This window comes from Gavia stellata, chromosome 25 (genome assembly GCF_030936135.1).
Source record: "Gavia stellata isolate bGavSte3 chromosome 25, bGavSte3.hap2, whole genome shotgun sequence".
In the NCBI taxonomy this organism is placed as follows: Eukaryota; Metazoa; Chordata; class Aves; order Gaviiformes; family Gaviidae; genus Gavia; species Gavia stellata.
The window spans coordinates 11,020,888-11,044,256 of record NC_082618.1 but is presented as its reverse complement, the minus strand read 5'-3'; the positions used below and the strand labels follow the sequence as shown (position 1 = coordinate 11,044,256).

General features: G+C 58.1%; 1 protein-coding gene across 1 annotated transcript; it reads right to left on the bottom strand.

Moving 5' to 3' along the window:
• Window positions 1–2,905: 2,905 nt before the first annotated feature.
• LHX1 (LIM homeobox 1) lies at window positions 2,906–7,130 on the bottom strand. Its single transcript, XM_059829409.1, has 5 exons — window positions 6,961–7,130; window positions 5,375–5,601; window positions 4,598–4,875; window positions 3,783–3,948; window positions 2,906–3,285 (listed from the first exon to the last, which is right to left on the bottom strand). The coding sequence occupies exons 1-5, from the start codon at window positions 7,128–7,130 to the stop codon at window positions 2,906–2,908; spliced, it is 1,221 nt and encodes a 406-aa protein (XP_059685392.1).
• Between the last annotated feature and the right edge of the window lie 16,239 nt (window positions 7,131–23,369).

Here is a 23,369-nt window from a genome sequence, read left to right as displayed (position 1 = left end):
AGAAAAACCACTTGGCAGATGTGTTTTCTACAAAATAAGCCTATTTGGTGAAATTCTCATTTAAAATAATTGATTCCGCAATAAAACAGCAGCATAGACCAGGAGCGCAAAGAGCAGTATTTATCAATAGCACTTGCCCAGAGAAGTAAAAGTTTGTAATAAATAGGTCACCCATTACTTTGCTTATATAAATGCAAAACAGAGCAACAAAACATGGCAACAATACAAAAGACAGATAAATGAGTTAGACACGGAGTCCGTGAGTTTAAGAAGTCTCCCCCGTATTTAATAAAGCACGAATTTTTTTTTTAGAAACACTAACAGATCCCTTGCAGATAGTTTTTATCTTTATATTATTCTATAAGACATTTTGTGTTTAAAGTGAACTATTGCTTCATCTAGGCAGCCCCTCTGCTGGGCACAGAAACGAGGTTGTGAACAAAATAAAAAAATCACCATTGAAAATTACAAATCATACAACTTAAAAGCATTTTGATTATTTTTTTTTCCCCCTCAGTCCAGAGAGATAAATACTTGAATCGCTGGGAACGCAGAAGTCTGTGTTTTAGCATAAATTTCTGTGTCTGCGTAAAACAAAAAAGAAGCCAGCCAGAGTCACGATTAGTTGAGAGACGAAGGAAAATGCGCAATTATAGTTCATTCCATTCTATTAGCTCAGCAGGTGGAAACCATTGAAACCAGTGACTTTTCGGAACCGAACCTAATTCTTTGCTTCTAACCCAGGTTAAAGTCCTCTCGGGATCAGTGAGACTTTTGCCTTTGAAGAACTGAGTATTTGGGATTCTGCAATCAATTATAATTAAAACGTTAAATCTGTCATTTCACAAGGTTCCAGGATTTTTTTGTTTCCTTTTTCTCCAAGAAAACGAGTCTGTGTCTAGTGCAAAGCAAAATATTCTCACCCGCTGCCCTTCAGAGAATTTCACGTATACCAAACGCTGTTAAACAATTGACTTTGTATCAGCTCTAAAAAAGGATTAAAATTACTTTCATTGCATTGAGGTTATGGTGTGTTCAAAACCATCCAATTAGGAGAAAAAAAAAAATTACTTTTAGAGAATTAATTGAACTAAAAATGGATCAATTAAACGCCGTCTCTTTGCAAGTTTTTTTACGTTTGCAATACGTTCTTGTTTATGCATAAAATAAGCATTTTCTCTTAGCACAGACCAGGAGCAGGTTAAGCTATTTAACAACCTGATTAGCTTCCAATTTTGAACTGGAGCGTACAGCGTAACACGCGGGCTGGACCCGGGCAGCTGCGGCCGCAGCTGGAAGGAAGGGCTGGAGCTGCTCCGGCCGCGCTCGGCACCCGCAGCCAGGCTCGGGCGTCCGCCCGCGCCAGCGAGCTCTGCGGGGTGACCGCAGAGCCGCGCGTTCTCTCTCAGGGCTCTTCCACTCCAGAGAAGCCATTTAAAAAATGCTTAAAACATCAAATGAAACACAAGTTATCTAAACATCAGATTTTCTAATTTTATTAAAAACGCACAAATTTTATCCAACATGTTTTCTTTCATACAGTGAATGGTCTAATATGCACTGGAGGTCACACAAGCTTAGGTTTATTAGAACAATAAAAGACATATGAGAAATTTAATATATAAAGAAAAAAGTAGCAGCTGTTGACTGCATATTTGACCATAAAATTTAAATATTTTGGACTTTTATTTTAAAGACACAAAAATAAAACCTGTGTGGGTCTATATAAGTCATATTAACAATTCCATGAATGTTCAACAGGACTAAAAATTAGCAAAGATGTTTGTTTTTTGTTTGTCTTTTTTTTTTTTTTAACCTTGTAACACTTTTTAAACACCTTCTGGGGTTGCTGGTGCAAAGCACCTTACAGTATTTGTGCTATATATTTACTTTATTTGGCAACTGTCTGGGTTTCGTGGGTTTTTTTCTTTGCCTTCTGTAAACAACACCTTTTACAAACTAGCACAGTGAACCACAAGCCCTGCAATCTGTGATAACAGCTACAGAAAAGAAAAGGAACTATTTTGGTTGGTTGCTCAAAATATTTTGCTTTTGAACAAGAGGTTCTAAAACAGGATTTATTAGTAAAACATTGAACTCCTGAATTTAACATTAGACGTAAACAGTTGACTGTTTTTAGTTCAATAGAGTCTTTTTGTTTAGCTTTTCTCTCTCTGTGAAGGTAGAACACTTTCTCTTTGTTTTTTTTTCAAGTCATTCTCGATAGAGGTCTGGGCGGTGACCTTTGCTATGAGGAGGAGGTTTTGCACGTGGAGCTTTGTGAAGGTAGAAGAGTTGGTGCTGAGGGCTTAACATTTAGTGTTTGCTATCTTGGAAAACCAAAGAAAAACAAAGGAAAAAAGAAAGTTGTCCCACCTGATAGTCAGCAGGCTGAAATGGCTGAAGCTAAAAAGAGTTTCTCCTTGTCGAACTTTCTGAGAGACAAAAATGAACAAACAAATTCAGAATGCCAGAACCATCCTTAACCGGGAACGCTAGAGTTCTTGAAGCTTTTTTTTTTTTTTCCCCTTTTCTTTGACCTTTCCTTCATTCAATCATTACTTTTTTTAAATGAGAAGTTTCTAAGGATTGTGGCTCTTAGGATGACATCCAACCGGGTCATCAAACTTACGCCATCCTACGGCACGGCAGCACTTTACTGTACAGCTTCACCAGTTCCTTTGCCAATGGTACAAAAAAGTCCCCTTGCTTCTTTGATACAACCATACCATGAAGATTGTCCTGGTCTAGAGCCAAGCTTGCCTTGGAGCCGTCTGGATTCAGTTCGTTCCCAAGGTCCTACTGTCTTAGGGCAGGAGAGATGTTATATTTATTCATTTCTGTACACCATAACAATAAGCAGACTAGATGACCATCACTTACTTAGACCCAGTTTGTTTTAAAGCTACCACACAGCCGCTTCATTCATTTCTGGTGGATGTGACAAGTGATTGCCATAGTTAGCACCACCGTTGACGGATATCGAGGAAAACGGAGGACTGGGGCCAAAAACTTCGGCCGACATGGAGTGCAGGGACCCGGGCAGGTTGGGTTCGGGGCTGGGCGAGTCTCCGGGGGGGTGCGACATGATGTCAGTGAAGCGCTGGGCCTCGCTGGAGGGGTGATGTCCGGGCAGGGGGTGATCCATGGCCCCCAGGGGAGTGCCTGACGGCCCCGAGGAGGGCACGAAGGGGAGATCCACCGGCGTCTGAGCTTGAGATGAGGGAGGTCCTTGCGGGAAGAAATCGTAATTGCTTCCAGGGCCGTAATACTCGCTTTGATAATCTGGTGGACGAGGAGAGACAGAGAGAAGGTAACACGCAGCCGAGGGAACCGAGGGGGGAAGACCCGGGAGCGCGCTGCGACGGCGGTGCGGCGGGGGGGGGGGTGCCTCCAAATCTCACCCGCAGCTCGCTGAGCCCAGTCGTGCTAAGGGCCTGGCCGGGCCCCGGCTGGCTCCCGCGGCCCCCCTCCAGCAGAGCCCCCGGCCGGCACCGGGCACAAACGGCCCCGCGCGGCAGCAGCGGCCCCCGGGGAGCCACCCCCCGCCGGGCTCCCAGGGCCGAGGAAGCCGCCCGGCCGCGTCCCCCGGGGCGCGGGCCCGACCCCGCCGCAGCCCCCCCGCCCCGGCTCGGACGGCCGCGGCACGGCGAGACGGCGCCGGTGCCGAGCGAGGAGCCCGGCGAGCGGGCGGGTGTCCCCGCGGGGGTGCGGGCACGGCACGGGCGGGGCGCCCGCGGGCGCAGGAAGGCGAGGGGCCGCGGGGGGAGCGCGTTACCCACCTCCGTAGAAGGAGAAGGGCCCGTTGGGGATGAGCTCCCCGGGCTCCAGCCGGTCCACCAGCGGCCGCATCCTGCGCGGGCTGCGGAAGAAGGCGTGCCGGCGGGCGCCCAGCGCGCTCAGCTGCTTCATGCGCCGCTCCTTGGAGCGCCGGTTCTGGAACCAGACCTGCGCGGGCGGCGGGAGAGGCGCCGGTCACGGGAGCCGCGGTCCTGCGTGGCCCGCGCAGGGGAGCCCGGCACCCGCCGCCGCCCCGCGCCTCCCGGGACGATCCCCCGTCCCCCCGCGGTCGCCTTCGTTCGGGGGGGAGCGGCCCCGATCCGGTGCGCCCCGCGCCGCGCTCCCCCTCCCCGGCACCGGGGCCGAGCCCACGCGTGACGGCGGCCGGCGCTCCCCGCCGGTCAAGAATGATTGAGTTAATTCTTATTACCCTGACAAGATTACTCCTAATTACCCTCACACTGAGACTCTCCAATCTAACCTCGTCTGTAATGGTCCTTTAACCCCCCATTACCCCCGGCGCTGCGGGTTTATAAACCTTTTAATAATTCCAGCGCGTTGTCATTCTTATTTATCCATTAGCCCCTCGCATTTATGGTGGTTAATTCCGACGCCATTTACAGCTTCGTCAGGACTTTCTAGAAGCCACCGGCAGCTCCGCGCCGGGGCTGGGGGGGGGGGGGGCCGGGCCGCCACGGTAAGAACGACGGAACGCGCCGGCGGGGCTTTCCCCGGCCCCGCACCGCCCGTCCCCCCGCATCCCCCGGAGCGTGCGGGGCCCTGCCCGCTGCCCGGCGCCCCGGGGGGGCCGCGGTACCTGGATGACCCGCATGTTGAGGCCGGTCTCCTGCGCCAGCTGCTCCCTGATGTGCCGGGTGGGTTTGGGGGTGGCCGCGAAGGCGGCTTTCAGAGTCTCTAGCTGTTTGGCTTTGATGGTGGTGCGGGGTCCCCGCCGCTTGGCCCCCAGGTTCTGGTCGTCGTTCTCGTTGCTGCCCGTCTCCTTGTCGGACACGTTGGCGCTTTCCGAGTCCTTGGCGTCGTCCTGGGAGGGGTCTTGGGAGTCGGGGGACAGGCTGGGGTCACTGCCGGTGGTGGCTGGGCGAGAGCAAAGCGGGTCACGGCGCAGCCCGGGGCGGCCGGGGGGGAAATAGCGACGGCGGGGACGGGCCGCGGCGCGACCGGGGAGAGGAGAGGAGACGGGAGAGGAGAAGGCAAGAGAAGGAGAGAGGAGAGGAGACGGGAGAGGAGAAGGCAAGAGAAGGAGAGAGGAGAGGAGGAGGCAAGAGAAGGCGAGAGGAGAGGAGACGGGGAGACGAGAAGGCGAGAGGAGAAAAAAGGGGAGACGAGAAGGCGAGAGGAGAAAAAAAGGGGAGACGAGAAGGCGAGAGGAGAAAAAAAGGGGAGACGAGAGGACAAAAAAAAGGGGAGACGAGAGGACAAAAAAAAGGGGAGACGAGAGGACAAAAAAAAGGGGAGAAAGAAGGGGAGACGAGAGGAGAAAGAAGGGAGACGAGACGGAGACCGGCTCTCACCCCGCGGAGAAGCCGGGGCTGAGCGCATCCCCGCCCCGCATCGCCCCGGCCGCGCTCCTCACCTGAATGCAGGCTGTTTTCTTTGGCAGTATTGCTGTTATTTAGGTAATCTTCTTTGCAGACAAACTTGTTCTCGTCTATGATGTAGAGCTCCTCGCCGGTGGAGAGTTGCTTGTTACACATCATACACGTAAAACAGTTCAAGTGGAACACTTTGCTCCGCGCCCTGCGGACCAGGTCGCTGGGGGAGATGCCCTGGGCGCAGCCCGCGCACTTGGTCCCGAAACACCTGCGGAGAGAGACCGGGCAGCGGGTCAGCAGCGCCCGCCCGAGCCCCGGGACCCGCCGGGAGCGGCCCGCAGCCCGGCCCCGACGGGCGAGCGCACCCTCCGCGGCCCCGCGCCCTGCCCCGCCGAGCTGCGCCGCGTGGCCGTGCCAAATGGGGTGAAATGGAAGAAAGCATCCCTGCACGGCCTCCCCCTTTCCTAACGGGCGAGTGCCTGGAATGGTATCTTTAAAACAACAACAGCGAAGAGACCCGCTCTGGGCAGAGGATGCGGTGCCGAGGGATTAACTGGCCCCCGGGGCTGCGTGCTGCAGGGCTTCCCCTCCGCGCCCTGACACGCTGATTAGCGACGCTGAGAATCGTTAAGCAGAAATTCTTCTATGCTGCGAACGGGGCACGGCCGCGCACCGGCCGGAGGAGCTGCCGGTACCGGCTCGGTGCCTCCGGCGCTGCGGCCGCGGCCGCTCCGCGGGGCTCCCGGGCCCGGGGAGGAGCGGCAGCAGAGCGGCGGGCCCGGGCCGTGCGGTGTGCCGGTGCGCTGCGGAGCTCCGCGGCCGTCCCGGCCCCGAGCCGGTCTTTGCCGTTACCGCCGGTGTGCGTGCGGGCCGGGGCGGCGGGGCCCGGGGGCACAGGCGGCCCGCACCGAGCCCGGGATCTACTGCGGGCCGGGGCCCCGCCGGGATGCGCGGGGGAAGCGGCGGCGAGCGGTGTGGGTACCCGCTCCCCTCTCCATCAACCCGCCGGGGGTGGGGCGGGTCGCTGCCCTCCGGGGCGGCCTCGGCTCGGTTGGACGGGAGGCGCTGGGCCCGCCGGGCCGCGCACCGCCGCCGCACCGGGCCTTGTCCGCCGGGGCGGCACCGGGCTCCGGGCGCGCCGGGAACAACGCCGGGCCCCGGCCCGCGGAGCGCTGCGCTCAGGGCCGCGGAAAGCCCCGGCAAGTGCCGCTGCAGCGGCGGCGGGGCCGCCCCCGCTCCGCGGCACCGGGCCCGGGACGGCGCCCGCCCGCCCGCCCGCCCAGCCGCAGCGGGGCCCGGCCCGCCCCGTCCCCGCTCCCACTCCGCCGGTGGAGAGTTTCGAGGGAACTTCGGGGAACTGGAGCGCGGCCGGTGCCCGCGGAGAGCGGCCGGGCCTCGCCCTGCGGGCCCCGACGGGGCGCCCGGGGACCCCCGTCCCGGGCCCGACCCCCGCCCGCCCCGGGAGATCACCTGGAGGAGCAATAACGGTTTCGGGGGTTTTGGGGGGGAAAGAGGCGTTTGTGGGTCCCACTGAACAACGGGGGAAAACAAAAACTAAAGGGGAAAAGGGAGATGAAAAATGGATGCAAAGGAGCTACGGCTGCGGGCGGGGGGGTCCGGTACTTACCGAAAGAAGTCGTTTTTGCAGTAAAGCTTGCCTTCTCGCGAAAAGCATTTCTCTGTCAAATTGCATTTACATTCACAGCACTGAACACACTTCACATGCCAAGCCCTGTCCAGTACATTCAACAAAAACCGGTCCAAGATTGGCCTTTTGCAGCCTGCACAGTGAACCATTGTCTTTGGTTATTTCTGAGAGTGGGGGGTACTGGTTTCCCAGATGTCAAGCGAAAAAAAACAATAATTAAAAATAAAAACAACGACAAAAAATTTTAAAAAGACGACAACACCGGCGTAGATTTGCTTTTTTTGTGTGTGTGTGTGTGTGTTTGTTTTAAAAGCCTTGGAGAAGTGAAGGAGGAGAAAAAAAGAAAGGGAGGAAGAAGAAAATCTTCGTTCGAGTGTCCTAGGAGGGATACACAGGAGAAACCACCCACTGCCCGGGGAGACCAGCGCTTCCACACAACCGCAGAATCCCGGCCGCTACCAACCACGACAGCAACAATGATAATAATAATAGTAACAATAAAACAACAACGACTATAAAGATCGGCGCTCATAAAAATTAAAAAAAAAATTAAAAACAAAAAAACCAAAACAAACGCCAAAAAGCGAGCGTGATGAGTTTTTCTCAGGTCTGAGGTAGAGCAGTCAGGAGTCAAAGTGCTTTTCCCAAAGAGAAATCAAAGGAGGAAAAAAAAATAATAATAAATAACAAAAGGAGACATGGAGACCCGACAGCGGTCAGAAGGGCTCGGGCTGCTGCCGCGGCGACATGGCCCTACGCGCCGCGGAGCGGGCCGCCGTCCTTACGCGGGAGGGGGGGTGGGAGACGCTCCGCAGCTCCTGGCTCCGTCCTCGCTCGCCCGCTCGCTCTCTCCCTCGACGTCTCGGCGGCACCGTCGCGCCCGGCTCCTACCTACCCCCGCGCACCGCCCTGCGCGCTACCCGCGGCGGCCGGCCGCGTCCCCGCCGAGCCGGCGCGGCATCGCCCGGCGCTGCCGGCTTTTGTTCCGCCTCCCGCGGCGGCGGGCCGGGCCGGGCCGGGCCGGGAGCGGAGGGAGGGGAGGGCAGGGAGAGCGGCGCTGCCCGCGCCGTCCCGGCAGCGCAGGGCGCACTGCATGTTCCCGGCAGCCCCGCGGCCGCAGCCTTATGCACCGCGCGCAGACGTCACCGCTCGCCCCGGCCAATCGCCGCCGCCGCCGCCGCCGCCCCCCCCGCCCGCCCCCCCCGCGCCCGCCGCGCCGCCGCCGGACGGGGCGTCCGCGCCCCTTTATAGAGCCGCCGGGGCGCCGCCGGCCGCCTCCGCCCGCACCCGGCCCGCGCCGCACCGCACGGCGGAGGCAGGGCGGGAGGGCCGGCCCGCTGCCGCTCGGGCCCGGCCGCGGCGCGCCCTGCTCGGAGGCCCGGGAGCGCGCTGCAGCGGGTAGGTGTGTCGGTGCGCGGGCGGGAGGGGGGCCGCTCGCTGGGGTCTGGCACCCCCGCAGGGTCACGCATCCGTTATAGGGACCCACCGGCCGGCTCCCGCCGCCGGCCAGCGGGGCGGCTCGCTGGGAAGCGGCGTCGAACGAGTTCCCGGTTTAGCGCGGTTTCCCCCACGGCAAACGGCGGGCCCCGAGGGCGGGGGGCGCGGAGCCTCCCGCGGGGCGGGGCGGGGCGCCTCGCCGAGGGAAAACCCGCGACGGCTCGCGCCTCCCGGGAGAAAAGGTGCGGGCGGGCCGGCACCGCGGCCCGGGGCGCTCCGACGTGCCCGCGCCGGCGGGGAGGGGGCGGCGGGCCCCGGTGCCGTCCGGCCGCCGCGGGCAGAGGGACGGCGCCGGTAGCGTCGCGGTGATTCCGTTGCCGGCGCTGGCAGCGCCCGTCTGGGCCCGATGGCGAATAAACCCGCATTTGCTTTTGCCTTCCAGGGGCCCGGTCGGCGGCCGGGGCGGTCGGGAGGGACGTGATTGCTCGCTCTCCTTCCCGCTCCGCTGCCCGGCGGGAGCCGCCGCCCCGGGGGAGGTGTCGCCGCCCGGCAGACGCGGGCCGGGCCCCGGGCCCCCCCCCCGGCCCCTCGGCGGCGGAGCCCCCGCGCTCGCCTTCCCCGCGGGCTGGCTGGTCTGCCGGCGGGGAGTGAGGAGGGGATCGGCGGATGAAACGGCCTGAGCCTGCCCACGGGTTACGCGCAGGACGGCGGGCCGGGCGCGCACCTTCCGCGGCCAGGGCTGCCCCGGGCGCGGGGGGTGGCGGAAGGCCCCCCCGGAGCGCGCAGCATCCCCCCCGCCTCCCCGCGCCCTTACCCACCGTCCGCGCTCTCTTTCCCGTCTGTTTTCCTCCTCCTTGAGGAAAACAAAAACAAAAACAAAACGAAACAAAGTGGGGGAGGGAGACACTGGAAAATAAAAAGGAAAACGAAGGCAGGAAAATTCTCCCCCCCCGGTGCCGCGGCGCTGAGCTGCGGCTCCGCGCCCTGCCCGCCGCTGCGGCGGGGCGTGCGGGGCCTGCCCGGGCCGGGAGAGCCCGCGGGGCGGCTCCCGGGACTGTCCCCGGGCCTCGGCATGGCCTCGGCGCTCCTGCGGGTGTTTAAAAACCCCGGGGCTGCCTCCGCGATTTGCTCCCCCCCCCGCCCCGCTCTCCCCGTGCCCCCCGCGCCGGTCCGGAGCCGCCCATCACCGCCCCGTCGGGGCCGCGCCCCGGGGCGCGCAGGGCTCTCCGCGGCGCTCCGCGTCCCTGCCCTCCCCGCCCAGCTGTTGCTTTGCTTTGCCGCCGCTTGCGGGGATCAATAGAGCCCCGGCAGCCCCGCCCGGGCCCCCCGCATATGGGCCGCTTCTCATGCGGAGCGGAGGGGCCGGGGCGGCGCGGGCGGCCCCGCTCCGCCGCCCGGGAAGGCGACAGCTGTGGGCTGCCGTCAGGGGACCGCTCCCCTTTGACTGCGGCCCCGAGTGACATGTGGTGGTGGGGATGAATGCGGGAGGGAGATGAGCATCCTACGGCCGTCAAGCCCCGGGGGTTCGCAGCGATCGGGGTCCTTCCCCCCCTCCCCGGGCCTTAGCCACAGCATCTGCTTATCCCCTGCCCCTCCCGCCCCCCCGGCTCCGCGCAGGGCCCGGGGACGCCGAGGCGGGCACAGGCCGCCGTGCCCCCGCCCCGGGCTGCGGGGGGGCGGCGGGAGGGGGGACCGGCCGGCCCGGGGTGCCCGCAGCCCCGCTGCGGGGGGGGGCGGGCGGCGCGGGTTTACCGGCGGGGTTCCCTGCCCGCCCGGGCCCACGGAACCCCCCCCCGCACCCCGCTCCGGAGAGGCCGCAGCGCAGACCGGGGGGGGCTGCTCCCCCCGGGCGGTGGGGACCGTGGGGTGCCCTGGGTCCGCCTCGCCCCCCCCACCCCCGAGGGGCCCCGACGTTTGAGAGGCGAAAATGCCAGCGCTGGTCCCCGCCGGCTCCGAAAAGCCGGAACTCCCCCGCCCCGCGGGACAGGCGTGTCCGCGCGTGGGGCACCCACGGGCCCGGAGTCCGCGCAGCCGGAGGGGACGGGGGGAACCCCCCCCGGCCATGGGCACGGCCGGCACGGCCTGCCGCCGCCCCCCCGGGCCGTGCCTCGGGGTTGGGGTTTGGCTTGGGGTGCGGTGGGGTTTTTTTTTGATTTTCATTGTATTTCGGGATCCGGCCGGGCCCGCGCCCGAGCCCCCGCCCCGCCCCGGGGCCGAGCCCACGCGTGCCCCGGGGAGAGCCGGCCGGGGCGTTTCGGAGCCCAGCAACCCCGCCCGGCCCCGGGGCTGCAAAAGAGGGAAATGAAAAAAAAACACCCCTAAAATCTCAAATTTCTTTTAAATGTAGTACAGAAGGAAAACCAGTCCCTTCCAGGCGAGTTCGAATTTGCGTTTCAGCGGTGCCGTTCCCGTCCTTTTAGTTAAACATCGCCCCGTTCGTCATCAGCCTTTCTACACCGCTGCGCTCGGTAATGGGATTTCTCTCTCCTTTCCGGGGCACTAACGCTGCGCAGACACCGGAGCCCGCTCGGCCCGGACGCCGCGTCCTGCGGGGCTGCCGGCAGAGCCCCGGGGACCGCGCTGCGGTGCGGTGCGGTGCGTCCCCCCGCGCCGAGCCGAGGAAGAAACTTCCGTCCCGGCCGCTCACGAACACTTTCTCCGCCGTGTCCGTCCCCGGCGGCTTTCCCTCCTCCCTCGTTTATTTTATTTTATTTTATTTTATTTTACTTTTTAAATTTTATTTAATTTTTAAAATTTATTTATTTATTTATGTGATTTTATCTTATCTTATTTTACCTTATCTTATTTTATTTTAATATATTTTAATCAATTTTATTTTTTTAAATTTTATTTTATTTATTTTTCTTTATTTCTTTATTTTCTTTTTCCCTCCTTCGCAACGTTTCACAACGACCGCGCCCGGGATCGCTGATGCTGCCGGCCTTTGAGCCACCAGAAAACGTCCCCGACGGGGCGGAAGAAGGGGGTGTGTGTGAAAGGCAGCGCTGAGCCCCCCCCCCCCCCCCGCGCTCCTACTCCTCCGTATCCCGGTGGGAACGCTGACCGGGACCGCTCCCCCGGGAGCGCCGCGGCGGGTCGGAGCGGCCCCCGCCGTCCCGGTGAGCGCTGCGGGGGGGCCGGCCCGTGGAGGGGGGTGTCACACCTTTCCCCCCCCCGACTTTCCCCGCAGGAAGCGCTCCTCCTGTCCTGCTGACTGCACACACACTGACCAAGTCCTGGGGCGAAGCTGTAATTAAGGCTGCGGAAGAGCCCGTTGCGGGACAGGAGCTGTTTTAAAGGGGCTGGGGAAATAAATAATAATAAAAAAACCCTTTAAATTAGATATTCGAGGTTCCCGCTTTATTCTGCACGACTCGAGTCGGTGCTGAGGGTAAACACGCGCGGGAGGTCCCGCACCGCGACCGCGTCCCCCCCCGCCCCGGCTCCGCTCGCCCTTCCCGTATTTATTTTCCTGCCCCCCTCCCCTTTGATGACCCCCCCCGGGTTTCCTTCCACGTCGCTAAATGTTGTCGCTTACACTCAAAGCTCATGCATTGTTTATGGGAAATATAGTTAATAAATAATTACAAATCCGAGGTGCGCGTCTCTGCCCGAGAGCTGCGGGGAGAGCGCCCGGGAAGGGGCCGGGGGGGCCCGAGCGCGCCCGGCAGCGGGTCCCGGGGGGGGGGGGGCTGCCCCGGGCCGGGCCCGGGTGTGTGGCGGCTGGGGGGGGTTCTTCACGTTGTTGAAGAGGGAAAGGGCGGATAAAAGACGAATAAAAGAGAAAAGAAAGAAAAGTAAAGAGGGGGCGGGACACACACACACACACACAGGGCCATCAGAAAAGAGGGTGAAGCCAACCCCGGGGGGATGCACCGATCCCGGCTCATCCATCTTCATTGTCTCCCTGTGTGCGAAAGCAGCTCCGGTATAAGGAAAAGCCACTATCAAAGCCATGGCTTTATTTTATATCCTATAGATCAGGAGGGAGGCAAAGCTTTATTTTCGCCCAGAGACAGATATTTTATTTCTCTCTTACGGTTTTATGTGTGAGAGATGTCAAAAAGGTAAAATAGATTGCTAATGCATAGGCAAAACGAAGCTGTTTTGGCATGCTCGGTGTCAGGAGGGCTCCCAGGGAGAGCGGCCCGGGGATTTAGGGCTGAGGGCGGGCTCGGGGGAGCTCTGCGGAACCCGCGCTCGCCATCAATTCAGCCGCCGGGGCAGCGCGGCGGGGAGGGGAGCCGGGAGGGAGGGGGAGAGCCGGGAGGGAAGGGGAGAGCCGGGAGGGAGGGGGAGAGCCGGGAGGGAGGGGGAGAGCCGGGGAGCGGGAGAGCCGGGAAGGGGGAGAGCCGGGAGGGAAGGGGAGAGCCGGGGAGGGGGGGAGCCGGGGAGGGGGAGAGCCGGGAGGGAAGGGGAGAGCCGGGGAGGGGGGGAGCCGGGGAGGGGGAGAGCCGGGAGGGAAGGGGAGAGCCGGGGAGGGGGGGAGCCGGGGAGGGGGAGAGCCGGGAGGGAAGGGGAGAGCCGGGGAGGGGGGGAGCCGGAGCGCGGCGGGGCGGAGCGGGGCCCCCGCGCCCGCCCCCGCCCCCGGTCCGGCTGCGGGAGGGGGGGCAACGGCAGCGGTTGCGACGGCTTCGACGGCTTCTCCCCGCGGAGCAGCGGCGCCGGGGACCCCCCGCAGCCGGTGCCGGCGGCCCCGCGCGCCCGCGGCTCGTCCCGACAGCCCCGCTCCAGCCTCGCCCCATTTGGTTTTGGGGTCCCCCCCGCACACCAGCGGCCAGCCCCCCGGCCTCGGGCGGCGGCTCCCCGGGGCCCCCCGGCCACCCGCAGCCGCCGGCGCAGCCTCTGCCTCCGCCGCTCCGGCGAGCCCCGGCCCCGGGCTTGCGAGGACCTTTGGCGAAGTTAAAATATATCTCCCCAAGCTGCAACAATTTTCCTACTTTTTGACCTCGGGGATTTACTTAGCACGTTAAGTTCAAGGCTCAGGAGCCCAAGGCTATTACTCATCCAGGCACTCCCACCACCAACACTTTTCACCACATATTTTATCATTTGACTTCCATGTTATGGCAAATAATGGATGGTAATACTTTCCCCCTTCCCCATGTTAATTGTCTTGTCTGACAACCTCCGCATTTGAAATGATTTAAAGCAAACAACGGTGCGGCGAGAGCGGGAGGCAACCCGGCACAAAACATCTGCAGCAGCCCTGCAGCTCTGGCTCTTCCCTCGCAAGTTGGTGGCTGGAGCCGGGGGCCGGATCCAGAGCACAGCGAGGGCCCCCCGAAAGCTTCGCCCCCCCAGTGCTGGGGTCTCTGCGGTGCTGAGGCGGCTTCTCCCCAGCGCCCTGCGGCCGCGCTCGGCCCTGCCCGGGCCCCTCCGCTTTGCTGCCCGAAATACTGCTCTTCGGGAGGTGGCTGGAATGGGGAAGCAAAACAGAGCGCTATTTGCAAATTAAAAAAAAGCAAGGTGTAGTTGATTAGCAAATTAATTATTTCAGTACCCCCGGGATTATATTGTTTCTCTAAGTTCTGTGGGCCTGTGTCATTTACTAATTTCACAGTCACTGAACTTCCCTGGGAGTGAGAGTCAATCTCGCCCACCTATCTAACACGTATACGGGATTTTGTGCGGAGGCAGGGGAGCTGTCGGCAGTGGCGGGGGGAAGAGGGCGTCCAGACCTCGCCCCCCGCTCCTGCCGCTGACCTGCTGCGTGACTCCGGGCAAATTCTTTGTTTTTTCTTGTTTCTGAGGGCGGACAGTACCTTCCTACCCAACAGGAACGTATCTTCCCGCTTAGAACGGAGTAACGGCACGGACTTCCCTCTAACGAACGCTGTCGCTGGCTTCCCATACACGTACAGAAAAAGGGCTGCTGCGTTATTTGTCCTTCACAAGCAGCCGGAGAAGAGAGTTCCCAACTTAAGAGGGTTTTTGTCATCAGCAGAATGTCAGCTTTTGGTGTCTGACATCACCGGCACGCAGAGCGTTTGGGGAAAATAATTGAAATCAAAACAAACAGGACTATCCCAATAAAATACAGGGATACTACGCCTGCGCTGGCGGGAAGCCAGCACTGCCCTCTGCCTACCTGCTGCAGATGCAGGAGCAGCGCTCGGTTCGGGTGATAAAACAGTGTCACCTGGACCAGGTAACCACAGCACCGCGAACTTCCCTCGCCGCTTCTGAAAATGAATCCAGAGCTCCTGGCTGCATTTATATCCGCCTGCTTAGTCCCGACCTCTGATTAATCTTCTATATATAGATTCTGTAATTTGCTACCACGTTACTATATAATATCCTATGTTGCACCCTATTTATATAGGCTTCTATTTTAAGGCTTCTGACAGGAGGCGCAGGCTCCGGCCAGCGTGCCCTTCTTTCTCCCCGCTGTATCACACACACACACACAAATCAGGGCAGCTGCTTTGACGCACTTGAGCCCAACGAAGTTCCCGCCTGCCGGGTGCCTGCAGCTCAGCACAACGTTTTGTCTGCCTGGGCCAGGTGAGCAAGAGCCAGGTAAAAGGCAGACGCTGTGTGGGAGCCCGTGGCCCGAAGGGCTCGCATGCCCCTGCCCTGCAAGCATGGAGGCAATCGCAGCGGTGACGGGCGCGCTCCAGCCAGGGCTTGTTAGCACTGCACAGCACCGCGCCGCTGGTGGCACCTGCGCTACTCACGGAGCATCTGATTTCTGTAGGGTCACCGCTGCACTGGCATGAAACTGGAGCATTGCAGTGAGGAGATGTGGCCAAACATGTTATAAAAAAAGCACATTTAACCCCCCTGACACCTTCCCTTTCTTTGTAGTGCAGTTAAGTGATGTCCTAAGTTTGGCTGTACACACACAGCTTATTTCAACACTATAGCAAGGACGTGGCACGCGCAGCCACAATCCCATTACGCTGAAAGGCATCAATATACCGTTTTCAAGAGGAAAAAACCCAGATCGTTTTGTTCTAGAATGTGAAATTTCACTAGTTTCAAATAATTTTTCCAGGAGAAGCCAGGGGTAGAGCTGAGTCCCCGGGAAGGTCCTGCCTGAGGATGCTCTGCTGTCCTCTGCCGCGCTCCAGGACCCGTCCCCTGCGCAGGGCAGAGCCGCGCACTGGCATTGCCAAGGGCCAATTCTCCATGCTCAGAAGCTCACTTAAAAACCCCATATAGATCTATGAATACCATTCCTCAACGCCATTGTCACTCATATTCCAGCTGGGCCCGGAGATCCCTGCCACAAACGCTGTATTGGCGAGGCAGTGCTGGAGGGCACGGGGTGGGGAGCAGCTCCTCGAGGGTCACCCAGGGATAGGCACCCCCCAAATATCCCAACTCCCACGCGGATGCACTGCACCCTTCAGACTCCATCACCCCTCAGCTCCCTTCCTTATCGCATTGCCTGGTGGATGGGGGAAAAAACCCAAAGCCCTCCAGACCCCGTCCACGTTGCCCTCCCCAGGGCTGCTGCAGAGGGGTGGACCAGGCTCCGGAGCGGTCTCGCTCCGCAGGGCATCGCTTGCGCTGGCAACGCAGCCCCACGGCGCCATTACCACCCCAAAGTGGCAAAATGTCACGAGAAAGACTGCTCACCCCTGGCTTTGTTATGCCGCAGCCTGAACTGGTCTTTTTCCTGCGTACAGGGTTATTTGTTGAACTGCTGGCAGCAGGCTGTTTGCATCGCACGGTACAACTTCTCACGTCAGCTGCCCCCAGAAACAGGCACGCACGGGTGCTGCAGAACCAGAATAGCCGATCAGCCAGCCGGGGAGACACCACCCCGCTCCTCTCCTTCCTGGTGGCCTTCCCAAACTCGTTACTGAGTTTGTCACTCACGAGTTACCGGGCACCGAGAGCTCCCCACCAGCCAGGTCCCTGTGTGCTCTTCTCACCTCTCTGCATCCACAGGCGAAGGTGGCTCCGGAGAGCAGAGGCCGATGCATCCAACCCCGAACCAGCGCAGTCGCGACGGCACGGGAGCTCGTTTCGCTTACAAACAAGTAAACCTTGTTTCAAATGGAGAGTCCCTTTTTCATCTACGCTTCCTTCGGGAGCAACCCCAAACCCCAGTGCACAGTTTTACAAAGTACGTTTCTCCCGCCTGTGAAATTACGGCACGCGATGTCGTGTGCGTATGGAAACGGAAACTTCCCGAGATGTTCAGGCTCAGCAACTCTGAGTGTGCAGAATTCCCGACCGATGTGGTTTTTCAGTTGTTGAAATAAAATCTTCATTGCTGTAATTAGTTAATATTTGTAAAACCTGTAAGATTACAGAATAAATGTCTGAAAGAAATTCGCATGGCTATTAGATAAGTGTGTTAATAATAACGAAGCCGGCTGGTGAGAAGACATCACTCCTAATGATGTACGATTTATTTCCTTAAGGGTGTGCTAATAAACAAAACTCATTTTTAAAATCTGGCACGTTTATTCCACATACGCTCTCAGATCAAATAAGTTACTCTACCCACAGCATGGTCTTCCTCGTCTCCCCTCTCTGAAATTTCCTGTTAACGCTTGCCGCGCTGGGCTGCCGATTACGAGGACAAGCACTTCTTCCCACCCCGCACCCAAGATATTAAAACCTGTTGCCCTCGGTGCTGGCCTGACAGCTGCCTGCTGCCAGCCGGAGCGGCCTCCCAAGGGGTCACTCAACCTCCGCGAAGGAGTTCGGGCGTTCGTCCTCATCCCGACCTGAGCTTTGCAGGGAGTCCCTGGACAGACCCCGGAGTCCCGGATCGGCTGCGTACTCTCAGACCGACCTAACCCCACACCGAATTCTATGCCATAGGCTGCTATAATTTCTCTTGTAAAACCAGAGAGGCTGCTCCAAAGCTCGTGAAGGAAAGCGTTGCCTTTCACTTCGCGGGGTCAGCCCGCATGGTTTCTAGCAGCTCCATCACCGTGGTGTCTGTGCACAAGGTGAAGCGCAGCGGGAGAGCGGAGCCGGGTTGCGTGCCGATGGAGCTCTGCGGGCGCCTGCCATGCGCTGCGCATCACCTCTGCTCCCTGCCGCTCCCTCGGATGTCTTTACACAAAATCAATAAGGTGTTAATTTGAAACAAACCTTTCCTGCATGCCTGCAGGAGATTCCGTCCCCTGCACAAGGAAGCACACGGACAGGTTCCCTTCCCACCTCCGTCCGCAGGCCGGACAAGCAAACACACAGGGCAGAGTCCTCTGGTGCGGCAGGATTGCCCCGGAGTTGGAGGAAGGGTTTAGGGCTGTGTGCTCTGCAAAGACCATTTCCCAGCCTAGCTTTTAAACCCCCGGATTAATATTCTACGGGACTGGTGCTTCACGCGGGAAGGAAATGCCATTTCCAAATACCGATGCAGTCCCCTATTTGAATTCGAGTACTTTCATACGTAAGATACTGACTTGTTTAGCTTTAAAAATGACAATGGAAAAGCTTTTCCATACGTCCAGCGTGTGCACCACCACCACGAGCGGCTGTGCCAGCGGGCAGGGTGGCCATACTTAACACGAGTCACCGGACAGGGACGGGGACAGTCGCTTTCAGGGACCTGACACCATCCAGGACACCAGGGTTGGGACCGGGGGTAACTCCCGCATCGCTGCAGAGCCCCGGGAGGCGAGCGTGCGTTGCCTTCGCTCTCCAGAGGAGAAGCGAGAGGAGGTAGGCACCAATAAACCCTCCTGACCCTTCAGTTTCGTGTGGAAATCTCTGCCTCAGACACCCCGGCGTCGCGCCGGGGCTGTGCCCGCTGCGTGGTGCCCGGCCGGACACGCGCTGTCCCCAGACGGACACGTCTGCGGGGCCAGGCTGCTGCTCACTGTGATGCTGCTCACGCAGTGTGCTGCAATAAACTACGAGTGTCTCAGATTCAGAGAGAACGAGGAGGGAAAACGTTTGAAAACAGCAGTTTGAGAATTAGCAGAAACCACCCTTTTCCTTGGGGGAAATGCCCGCCGAGGTCCAGCTCGTGCCAGGGAGGGGTGCGAGGCCGGGTCAGGCTGGTCCCCCCGCGGGGCCGTCACCTCCCGGGGCTGCAGCCGCCTTTAGAGCCCAGACCCGGGGTAGGAGAGTGAGAAAACTGCTGCTTCTTGCCCCACGCATCTTGAAAAGGCACATTTTTCTTATGACTACTACAGCCAGAAACCCGGTCTCTGCGGGTGCGTGCCCAGCTGCCTGCTGGATCCCTGCAGGATACGGGGTCTCTGGGCAGGGACCCCCGGCACACCCCGGCTCGGAGAACAAATGACTCGGCCCCACTAACACTACAGTCATCCGCAGCGACCGCACACAACGTGCTATAAAACTGCAGCTAAACATGCAAAGAGGAGGAGAAGGAAACGTGCAGGTCCAGCGAGGAGAAGGGCGAGAAACACCTTTCACGGGGAATACGGAGGAGAGATGCGAGGCTCCTTCACACGGCGGAGGGCAAAATGCCACCGCGTGACGGGCGAGACCGTCGCACCCCCGGGTCTGGTGGTGCAGCACACACAGGCCACGAGTGATGAAACATTTCCTTTAAATAAAGAATTTCCAAGACAAAGAATAAAAATAATCTACAACAAGAAGCCCTTTGAAAACCTGTACATCTTTGACTGCACTTATTTGTTGCTGCTTTTTTTTTTGTGTCTAAAAAATCAACTGAACTCCTGAGTTTTATGTGAAAACAAAAAAATATAGTTAAAACATCTATGAAATGGTCATACAACCAAAATATATGCATTAGATGCTAAACCTTCTATCAGAGAGCGCAGCTGGATTTTTTTTTTTAAATCTGCAAAATATAATTAAATTGGTGTTGGTAAAAAAAAAAAAAAGAAAAAGAGATAGCCCAGTCCAAACCCTTATAAGGATATTTCAGACATGCTGAGGTTCCTTTCCCATAAATGTTAAGCAGACATCTGTAAACATAATTGGAATTTACTGCACACGTGAATAACTGCATATAAATTAGCCTGTATCATTGGGGTTTAAGAAAGGGCTGCAGGTCCCCCCCTTGTCGATAAGACGACGGCGTTTCTAGCGCACATCCCAGCTCAATTCCAAATGTCAATTTTCTACATTTTAATTTTTTTTTTGCAGAGCTGTTGCCTTGTTACATTTATCACAAAGCCTCTATAGATGAGACATTCTGCGGAATTTTGTACGTTTCCAGGTTTGTTTACCCAGCTGATAGTTATTCTTTTGGAAAACGCAGAGTGGTATTGTCAGGGATTGCTTAATATTAATGATGGAGACCCGGGCATCGGAGGGAGCTGAGCGAGCACAACTTCATTTCAGCATTCCTCATTTTTTTCCGTATTTTTTCCCCCTTCCTTTCCTTTTCTCTGCCTTCTCCTTTGTTATGGGCAGGATGGCAGGAGGCGTGGAGCCCCAAACCCGCAGGGCCCTGAGGCCAGATCCTGCTCCTCGTCCAGTCACTGGAAAAACGTCCAACTTCTGTGGCTCAGGATCAGCTTTTAAGCACCCGCTTAACTTTATGCCCGAGGGCTGAGAAGTCCCAGTGAAGCCACAGTGAAGCCTGTGCACCGTGATGAGGGCTGAAGCTCTCAGTGGAGGAAGGAGCCGCCTCGTCCTCCTTTCCTTCTCCATCCTCATGTCCCCATCCAGGTCCAGTGAAAAGTCGGGAATTCCTTACCCGGAGCATAGGGGAGGGCAGGAGGAGCACAGGCAGCCTGGGCAGCCTTGGTTGAGTCCGGCATGAAAAGAGGCATCCAGATACGTGCAATTCAGCTAAAACGAGGGTTACTTGAGATTGGTGTGGAGTCGGTCAGGAGCAGGATTTACACAGAGCCCCATGGTGTAAAAGCACGATTTTACGCACATTTCGTGCGAACGAAGGGTCGCACCCACTTTCAAAGACACTGCCACCCGGCTTATATCGGTCCGGCTTCAGTTGGTGAATTTACAGGAGCAAATTCAACAAACCCCACCGCTTTTAAGCAAATATGAGCCTGAAACTGGTAGGACTGGGGTGCTGAAGCACCTTTGGGGCACGGACCCCCACGCTCCCCGGCTGGTGAAGGACCATGCGGCTCGGTGGAGAGAGGCAAACCCAGGAGGGGAAATCCCTCCCGCCCCGGGATAAACCCCCGGGCGAGGCTGCAACCCTGATCCCAAATCTGTTGAATTCCAGGGAAAACCGAACATGGGGGGTTCTCTGCATCAGGTGCTCCAGGTCGGTGGAGCCAAGGCGTTTGGCGGAGCTGAACGGATGCCACGCGCTGATGGCCGCTGGCTAAAGGTAAACATCAGCGTTAGGCTATGACACCGGATGAAATTCGGCTCCCCCGGCGCACGGGAGAGACGGCCGCACCAGCAGGAACACCAGCAGTTTGCGTTTTAAGGCATGGGCACCCCAATTAAGGTGAGGTTCATCAGTGCTCTGCGAGTCCCAACCTGCTGTGCCCCAGCCAGGCGGGCAGAGGACAAGCCCGTGCCCTGCGGAAGACCAGCCGTGGAAGGGGACGGTCCTGCCGCAGCCCCCGTCGGCAGCCACCCCCCAGCCCCTGCCGTGGCACGATCGCAGGCGTTCCCCACAGTCCCTTCTTTACGATAACGGCATTATCGAGTGTGCCAACGAAGTAACCGGGTGATTTATTTCATTGTCACTCTTCAAAGGCGCATTTGTTTACCACCCATCCCTCGCCCCCAGCTCGCCATAAGCTCTGTTTGTTTGGAGGGGGAGGCGGTGCAGGAAGCACGGGGCTGTGAAGCCGTCCCCGGGGCAGCGGCCCCCGCGCCCGCCGCCGTTCTCACCTTGACTGCGAGCTGCCGGAGTCGGCGGGCACCGCGGGCGCGGGGATCCCTGTGGCTTTCCAAGGGATGCTCTCAGAAATGTGTGACCGGGGAGGGCTGACCTGAATTTAACCTTTCTCCATGCCCCACGTTCGATGGGGAGGGAAGGTGAGAGATATGGCAGCCTGGCCAGCGCCGGTGACAAACTGCCGGCGTTTCTTGGGCCGAAGGCGATGACACGGGGTGGGGGGGAAGTGTCACAAGCCCATCCCGGCAGGACCCACTGGGCAGAGCTGCCCCACAGCTCGGTGGGGCTTCGGGCCCCACCATCGCTTTTTAATAACGAAGGTGCGGTACCTCGCTTCTCTTTAGAGAAAAAGGGAAGGACGAGGAAAGCAAAAATAAGCAAAACCGAAACAAAAAGCGTTTTTCCTTGTTTTTTTCCTAGAAATAAAAAAAAAGATGGATTTTTGGTCTAAACTCCCCAGCCGATCTGGCCCTACAATCTCACAAGTCATGAATTTTAATCTTGCCAGACCCAGCTAAGCGAGGGAACGGCTCCGCCAGCGAGCTTTAGGCAGGGATCTCAGCCGGAGGACACCGTCGTCGTTTGCAATCCAGGCACACGGAGCTGTGGCCCCCGAGGATGCCGCCCAGATAATTGCGCTCTCGAGGTGCCGGCAGCGCTCCCCGGTCTCCCCATCTAATTAAGTGCCGAAGTGGCTGGAGGTGGCGGGGAGGACGAGGAAGGGTGTGCGCACCGCGGTCGGGAGGTGCGGGAGGGACGGGCGTGGGGGACCCTGCCCCGTGCCTGCCTGCCTGCACAGGCAGCAGCTCCTCCCTGCCTGCACCTCGCACCCGCCCCTGCGCCGCGCCGGCGTGGCCACGCCTCGCGGTCACCGCCGAAACTCTCTGGTCACCCTCATATGGCACAATGGTCATTTTATAATTCAAAATTATCGACTAAGCATTTTTTTCCAGGCCAGTCCAATTACTTTAAAACACACCGATTTGATTTTAGTGTCAAAGAGATTTTCTCTCTCTCTCAAGTTGTTTTCACTTAAAAAAGAAAAAAAAAAAGTCCTGGAGCACCAGACAGAATAATAAGCAGACTCACTATTTAGTCACAGAATGACCTGAAATTTCTCCAAGGAAACATATTTTTCACTGAAAAATACTGGAAAAATCTGTATGAAAGTTTTTCCTTGACATTTTCTTGGTTTAGGGGAAACAGGAGAGCAATTTTTCCCCATCACTTTCACAGTTTGTTATTTTTTCTTCCCTCTCTCTACTCATCCCCAAGAGTTTCCTCCAGGATGGCCAGTCACGCAATAAGAAAAGAGGGAGTGGGATGAACAAGGCATTGGGAACCACCGAGAAACAGGGACACATCTCAACGAGGAGAAATAACCAAGGTTCTCTTGTTTCGGATGCTTTCCAAATAAATATAAAAATGTTTTAATTCTACAAGTTGACCAAGGTAAGCCAGTCTTTAATTTCCTTGCAAAGGTAAGATTCCTCGGCTTTTGTAAGACTTGTTTTTTTGGCAAAATCTAACTTCATAATCCTTAAGAGCTGGCCAGACAGCCTGGAACCAGCAGGATTGGGGGAGCGAGGGTAGCATGAGAGGGGGGCTTGGAGGGCTGCGTCTTGGCCCTGGCTCAGCCAGTATTCAGCTGCATTATCCCGGGAACATCACGATACCTCCTCATGACTCTCTCACTCCGCTGCAGAATGGAAATAAACTACCTGTTTCATACGGGTTTTGCGACTTTAAAGCATAACCCTTTAAAAAACGCTTTGAGAGCCTCAGATGGAAGTGGCTACCAGTGACCGTCCCCTCTTCCAAACTGCCCTCTGGGCATCGCTCCAGTGTGGCTGTTTGCACTTAACGGGAGTTTGCAGCTGATGCTCTGCCAGCCGGAGCTGCCAACCGCCCCCCCCTCCGCCGGCCCCGCTCTGCGCGAGAAGTGTTGGGAGAAGCCCAGATGGACCTCTCCTTAGCTGTGCGCGCCGTTTCACAGTCGGAATCAGAATTTATGGTAGGAATTTCATTTAAAAGAAAATTCACAAGCAATTTGGCTATTCTGAAGTCTTGACCCAAACGCCACTGAAGTCCGTGGGAACCTCTCCTCTCCCCAGCACCGATCGGGATAAGGCCCCATTGTGTCTTACCTGTTGAACCTGCAATATGAAGAACTTCACTGCGGTTCCAGCTGTTAACTTGTGCAACACAGCTG